General features: G+C 43.0%; 1 protein-coding gene across 4 annotated transcripts in view; it reads left to right on the top strand.

The window, feature by feature from the left end:
• The window catches only part of LOC147011638 (inositol polyphosphate 5-phosphatase OCRL-like), an 83754-nt gene extending 76993 nt beyond the window's left edge, over positions 1 to 6761 (top strand). For all 4 annotated transcript variants that reach the window (XM_085855982.1, XM_085855981.1, XM_085855983.1 and 1 more), the window contains one exon: positions 5491 to 6761. In XM_085855982.1, the coding sequence (XP_085712108.1) occupies positions 5491 to 5603 (113 nt within the window). In that variant the 3' untranslated portion in view covers positions 5604 to 6761. The remainder of the gene's footprint in view (positions 1 to 5490) is intronic.
• Positions 6762 to 7957: the final 1196 nt, after the last annotated feature.

Consider the following 7957-nt stretch of genomic DNA (forward strand, 5'->3'; position numbering starts at 1 on the left):
AAGAAGAGGAGGAATAGATTGTGATGAAGAGGAACACGTGGATGTTCCTAATGGAGAAATAAGGAAAGTGAATCATTCTAAAATGCATTTGAAAGCTTTTATAGGAAAAAGTATTTCATTCAATCAACATTCAGTTTGGAGATGTTGAGAAAAGGAAGGGATAAAGAATGAAGTACAGGAATACAGGCAGATTGAGAATGTGATCTATTAATTTTTCTTTTTGGTGGTGGTTTTTAAAATTTTATTACCGACCCTAGGCATCAAAAAGCTACATACTGTCAGACACTGACATTCGTGGGGGATACGTTCCTGAAAAACGCTGGGAATGTTTGGATATTGTTTCAATGGGAAAGATGGGGATATTTCCCAATGGTTCGTGATTCATTAGAATCCTGTGAAAAACCACAAATATGTGAAGGGCTGCGAATACAGAAGCAGGTGAGTAAAACTACAAATACATTTGCAACAAAAACACGAATACATGAAGCCCAGAGCCGCTAATGTAGAAGCAGGTTAAAAAAAATAAAAATAAAAACCGCGAAGCACAGGGCCGCGAATGCAGAAACTGGTCACATTTTATGAACAGCAAATGCACGGTCCGCAAATAGTGGAACCTCAAATGGGGTCCGACAGTACATCAAACAAAGTTTCAAATAGAGCACTTCACTGCCATTAGAGCATGTAAATTGCCACAGATGTGGCAATAAATGCGAATTGTTGTTCCCACCTTGTCACCTCGGTGGCAGACGACACCGTTTACATTTTTGCCTCCTTCATCCCTACCCTGTTTGGAATCCCATGCAGGCATGAGAAACTTGCTGGTTTTTTTTTAATGCAAAGGGAACTTTGATGGAGTTGAGGAAGCTGAAATTTGGAGAAAAGAATTAGAATGAGGAACGTGGCATGAGACCAGAGATATAATTTGCATACCAACTAGCAGAGGCCAGAGCGAGTTGGCCAAACACTCACAGGGACACAAATTTGACAATACAGAATACAGTGCGGTTTACCATGCAAAACTGGATGAAAATATAACAGACAGGACGAATCGGGTCCGAAAAACTTAGCTTTGATAAAATGGAATGAGGAACTGCTGATCCAGACGTGTAACGATCCAGAACCAGAAGTCAAGTTTTAATAATATTATATCATTCTTTTTTTTTTTTTTTATTCTTTTATATTCAGCACATGGCTGTGAGTAGCTCATTGGCTTCTGATGGGCACAGTTGTGCTTATGATGCAGCACTCTATGTTGGAGCAGGAATTTGGAATTTGACCAGTGTTTCAGAGATAGCTCGCCTATTCTATGCTCAGGACACTTAGGTTAGGTTAGGTATGGGAGCATGTGCCGGAGCAGCGGGTTGCTGCGTCCACTTTGTCGGTACTCCAGGGGCTTCTGTCTTGCCATCCCCCAGGCAGATGCCTGGCCCATCCCCATCTCGTTGAGATGCCGATCAACCACAAGGCACATGGGAGGTCATCCTGTTAGCCTTCACCACTCACGAGGCTCCTTCGCTGAGAGAATCCGGTGAGCAGGATCAGCCTTAGGAAATCGAGCCACGTGTCCATACAGCCGCAGCTGGCGCTCATGGACTATACAGGTAACAAATCTCATTTGAGTCTCTCTCAGCAACGGCTCGTTGGACATAGTCTAACCAGCGATAGCCAAGGATTCTTCGAAGAGACCTGGTACCGAAGGAGTTCAGTCTTCGTTTCACATCCTTTGTCAGAGTCCAAGTTTCACAGCCATAGAGCAAGACCAGAAGCACCAATGACCTGAAGACTCGGACTTTTGTCATCGTGTATCTGTACCGACAGCGCCACATCCCATGATCCAGTGAATCTATGACTCCCCAGGCCCGACCCAGATGTCTGTTGGCCTCTGTCCCACAACCTGCTCACAACCCAAGGTAAGTGAATCTCTCTGTGACCTCAACATCCTAATTGCCAACAGGTACATACAAGCTGGCAGCATCCAATCTGTTATTGAAAGCCTGGATCTTTGTTTTGATCCAGGAAACCCATAGTCCCAGTGGTTCAGATTCCTGTGGGATGTTTAACGTCCACCAACTAATGCTGCCAGATGGAATGCTCAGGTTAATGTCCATCCGATGTACGGCACACACATTGTTGCCTCGCTCTGCCTGCAGAGACACCAGGATGGCAACTTGTAGCTGGGCCGAGATTTTAACTCTGGTGACATGGCTCAGAGGCTCGTGTGCATACCTCTAGGCCACCCTACTAGTCAATGATTGTATTAAGCTTAAACATAAACATGAATTTCCCTTCCTTTAAACTCTTCATTGGGATGCTAAGTCAAGCATCTGTCTTTGCTGCTGGGTATTAAAGATCCCAGTTTCTTGCACATAAGTAAGACAATGAATGCTGGTCCCCTTCCCAATTTCAAATTGTTGAACTGACTACGGCTGATAAGGGCAATGACAAACTAACCTATGCATTCCTTGCCACAAGACTGTTTTCTCTGGAAGATTCTTCACTTCCTCCCAGCCCTCTATTCCTGCAATGGCCCTCTCCTAATTCTACACTTAAAAATGGCAGCATTTTTGACCCTCTTCAGCTCCCCTCTTGAGTTTACTTTCTCCAAATCCTTTTCTTCTCTCCACTCTATTTCCTTCCTTTTTCTCATTTTAATTGTAGCTTCCCCCCCTCCCCCCACCCAATCCTTGTTTGTGTACCGACAATGTAGATCCTGACGTACATTTCCTGTTGGTGGACCAACATGAAAGTGGATACAACGATAGTGATTATGGCGTAATTTCTGCGGCACCCTCCTGCTGTGATGTCGGATAGTTTGACTTGAGTAAATGATTTCCAAAGCTGATCCACATGTCACTCATGTAGCCATCAATCCATACCTGGCACAAACCTCTTTGTTCCTGCTTCGTGAATGATTAAAAAACACCCTTTCCGATTGTTCTTGCGAATGACGTGAGGATTTTGAAAAGGATATGTGGCTTAAAATATTTCTCCTTCCTTTGCTGGTCATACGGACAACAGCTGCAATGGCAACAAAATGGTTTCACGCCTGCTGGGACAAAAGCTTCATTACACCAATGTGTTGTTCTCATGGGAAAAAAAATAATAACAGGGGGAAATGGGGATATGGTAGTCTGTCCATCTGTCCGTCATGCTATCTTCTGCTATATGGTTGGGCAGACATTCACCATCTTTAGTAGTTATGATCACCACGTGGCAAGAAGGTGCGAGAGCAATATCAGTTGACCCCAGGTTCATGCCCCAGCGGGTTTGAACTTGGGGTAAAAGGTGACGAAACAAAACCCTCCCAAATTTCTTTACCTGAAATTTGATATTGGGTCAATGAATTAACAAAGGGCTAACAAGGAATTTACAAGGAATTACGGTGCAGAAGGTGGCCATTTTGCCCATCATGCCTGTGCTACACCAATACCAGATTTAATCAATCCTTGCCACCCCTTCCCAGCCTTTTGGCTGCTCCACTGGTACTCATTTCGCTGACCTCGGAAGGATGACAGGCTGAGTCAACCCCCTGGTGTTAATTCAGCAGCCAACGGGACTTGAACTCAGGACCCTTGGATCCCAAGCCACCACCCTAACCGCTAAGCCAACACCAGGTTATAAAATAAAAAGGAATCAGGGTCATTCCTGATGGAACTTTTTTCCCATCTTTCAACCTTGCTTTAAGTGGTAAGCATGGGGATTTGTTCTGGCACGCCATCGACTTAATTTTAGTTTCATTTGTTCGCTGCTCGACTCGAATACCAAAACGCACTGCAGGAATACCACCCACTCACAGTAATTTACAGGTGGCTTTAAGCCACAGAGATTTGGCAAGTTCTGTAAAAATGGGTTTTTCAGAGGCTCTAATTTTGGCCTACTTACGACGTGCTTTGATGGTTCTGGCCTGGCTGTTAAGGAGTCTATTTGAAGAAGCTGGACCTTGTGTGAACTGTATAGTGAAGGCACATCATCATTTTGTCGGATAGCTTACAAATGTCAATGCTCGTCTTTATCTATTTACCTGGAACCAATAAAACAATGTGACCTCGCGTTGAAAGCTTTCCTTTTGTGAGGATGTTGTATGCTACGAAAGGTCTTGAACTCCATATGTAAGTGCATGATGTATTCTGCCAAAATGTGCTCCCACTCAGCATCACCTCCAAGGCCAATGGGAGGTTGAGCTTAAAGAGCGGAACATTAAAACTTAACCACACAGGATTTGACCCTCTGCATTACAAAATAACATTTGGTTGTTTTATTTATTTTCCCTTCGTGATGAGCTGGAATCTCATCATTTGGAGTTCATCGAGTAAACTTGATTTTCATACTTTTGTTCGGTTCGTTATACTCGTATGCAGGATGTTCACCAAATTAATATTCAAAAGTGAAACCATAATGAAATGTGATACAACTATCTGGTTTGCTGCTTGTGAAGGAATATTTCTCAAAGTTTTTACGGGTCGACACTCCGATGCAGGATACTCAAATGGCTCATTCTTTCCAGTAAGCTGGTACTCATTTTGCTGACCTCGGAAGGACAGGCTGAGTCAACCCATCTGGTGTTATTTACCGGCATGACAGGGGCTTGAACTTGGGACCGAAGGATCTTAACCCAGCGCTAGGGTTTGTGGCCAGAGCGAGCATAGTGAAGTTTATTTATAATCAATAAGTATGTATTTTTGTGTTTGTCATCTGGTGAGGTTCTGGTTGGGATTCGCACCTCATGTCCACTCTAACAATTCATCAATCGTGAGTGGATATACCCGTGGGGGATTGGCAATGGAATGGAATTTGATTGGATAGGAGGATCATACTTCTACCACCACCACCACCACCACCACCACCACTACTACCACAGTTGGGCTTGAAGCACCGCTCACCAGAATGCTGTGGTGTCATCTGGCATTGTGAACTCTTTGATGAAAGTCTATTTTTGGCTGAGTTGGAAGTAAATATAGATATCGTAAGCAGAATGGAATTAAAAGCCTTGTTAATTCCATCCACAAAGTTTGGTGACTGAGGGAGGAGAGAGCAATCGGGACAGACATAGTTCTTTTATTTGGATACTTGTGCTTCTGTTTAAATCGACCGTCATCATCCTCTTTTAAATTGCTGATTAGTAGCACAGGGTTGCCATATTTGTTTGTCATTTGGCAGGAAGAAACCGCCAGGTAGCAGTAACCACTGACTTGGGGTGAATGAACAATCATGCTTGTTTGCACCTGTAGCTCATTCGGCCGATAACCGTTCGGCATTTCTGGATCCACGCCCCTGTGTGCATTCCTTCCTTTCTCATTTTAATTGTACGTTCCCTCCCGCACCCAATCCTTGTTTGTGTACCGACAATGTAGGTTCCCGGCATCTCCCGCAATTCCCGATCTGTGGAAGGGAGAGGGATGGAATGGGAACATGGGGAAGGGAGCATGTGCACTTCGATTATGTCCCTCTTTGGGATACTCATTTTTATTTATCTATCCATCCTCCTCGCAGCCTCTCTCTTCGGAAGCCTGTTCTTGCGGCCACCGCCGAGCCGTGAGCGCAATGCCGGGGAACGGGCCAAAGGCACGACCTTCATGCTAATGTTTCTACAGAATGGCAGCTGAGATGATCCAAACTACCCTTCCTCCTATTCCAGTGTTGCCATTAGCTAATCCTGAGACTTATAATTCTTGCTCGTTTACAAACACTATTCTCATCCTTGTGGCACACTGGCAATCGTTTGAGGAATATCTTGACGTTCACGTTTTCACTCATGTGTATATATATATGTATATATATATATATATATATATATATATATATATATATATATATATATATATATATATATATATATATATATATATATATATATATATATATACATATATAGTTTTACAATCAGACTTGTCAGTTTCATGTGCTAACCTTTGGGTGCATTTTAAACGAACTATTTTAATTCAACTTTTATTTTTAATGTGCACTGGTTGGTTGTGATTGGCTGTAAGTCAGTGGTGAGGTGTGAATCTCTGCCTTCACATTGTGTTTCTTCCACCCCCTCACCCCCACACTCAGAGGAGCTTATTTTTTGACTTGTAGACTTGAGTACTATTGAGTTATGAAGCTTGTGTTTTCTCTCTTCTTTTCTTTTTTTATTTATTTATTATTTGGGAGGGGTTCTGAAAACATGAATAGAGGTTTGTATTAATGTACATTTCACTCTGTCTTTATCCGAACCCTCCCCATCACTTCCTTTTTTGGTGTTTCCGAATACATGTGTGTGATCCAATTTGTACACGCATATCAGAGCATTCCGAAGCTGGTTGGTTTTTCAATGTGTTTGACCAACTGGTGCACGGTCGCATACCTTCATCTTGGAACTGGTGCAGTGCCAAGTCAGGCTATTTCCTTAATGATTGCTTGAGAAATTAAATAATAAGCTGCCTTTGTTTTGTTGTGTATTTTTCACTGAAGGTAAATGACTCGGCCGAATATAAGCTTGTAATTAAATTATAGGCATGGATATAATGTCCCCCTGCCCACCCTCTTCTACCCCCTCCCCAACTGAAAAATATGATCTCCAGATAGTGTGCCAGTGAGTGTCCATCATGTGTAAGCTTTCCTGTGTGTATATACATAATGTAGACTTGAAGGCCAAATGTTTGGTGCAAAATGTCTTGGGATGTTTCTACCTTGACCATTTGTAAATACACTACCAAATATTAGTGTACATTTTGTAACATTTTGTGAATGTGCTCGCAATAAATGTGTTGTACATATTGGTTTAGTTATATTTTCATTTTCTTAACTGATTGTGTTGCATCTTGGGAGTTATTGTGAGTTAAGCTGGTGTGGATTCAAATGGTTTTTGTTTATTTATTTCACTTGCTTGTTGTGCCAAGTTTTCAGGTTTTCTACTGTTATTCATAAAAAGTGCAGCCTCCATCATAAGGAAACTAGATGCAAGAGGAGGCTGAAGAACTCTGCACTTATTTTGTTTATACCCTTCATTATCTTAAACATCTCTATCGTATCACCTCGTAACCGCCTCCTTTCTTATGTATAAACTCCTGTCTACTTCAGACGCTCCTCATAGCTGAGTCTAACTAGGCCCGAAATCAATCTAGTAGCTCTGCACTGAACCCTCCGATGGCAGTTGTGACCAAAACGGTGTACAATATTCTAGATGAGGTCTCTCTAATTTCCAGTTGTGTTGAAACTACCTCTTGATGTATAATTTATCCCTCTACGAATTAAATCTAAAACCCTGTTTGCTTTACCGATAGTTGCACGGCATGGTCTGCTTACCCCCCCCCCACCCCCCACATTCTTCTGTGTGACATGCACCATGATTGATTGATTACATAATGTAAACTCCCTTTTCATTATTCTTCCCCATCCCCAGCACCTTGCATTTGTTCAGGTTAAATTGCATCTGCCAATATGTTCCCCAATGTATTGTTGTGGGCCGGGGTCTGGTGGCGAGAACGACCACGAGGTGGGTGAAGTAACGTCGTCTCCCACCAGACTCCCGGAATTGTAGGCCGTCGCTCACGGATAATTCTGTGACGCGGCGGGTCGCTTAACCAACCGTGGATGCCAATACCTCAACTGCATAGCGTAGGTCTTCCTGCCAGGTGTAATCAGTTTAATTAACCACGCGGTTTCGACTACCGGGGAACCACGCTCTCGGTATGCCTTGCCCGCACTGGATCACATGCAGCCAAGCGGAACTGCCAAGGACGTACCGGCGAGAATGGACAGATTATCGGGGATAAAGACCCGGCTCAACTTGGATCTGAACCATGCTGGACCAATGAAGGAAAAGACAAAAACGAACTGGGAACATTTCTACAATCATTTATTTACACTCAGGTGAGGAAAGTCATGTGGCACAGGAACGAATTTATTGGTGTTATGCAGGGGAAAGAAGAGATGTAGTGGGACAATTTTTACAGAAACTTGTAAAAGTGGACAC

This window comes from Eptatretus burgeri, chromosome 15 (genome assembly GCF_056783735.1).
Source record: "Eptatretus burgeri isolate ZD-2024b chromosome 15, Ebu_testis_v1, whole genome shotgun sequence".
Taxonomy (NCBI): Eukaryota; Metazoa; Chordata; class Myxini; order Myxiniformes; family Myxinidae; genus Eptatretus; species Eptatretus burgeri.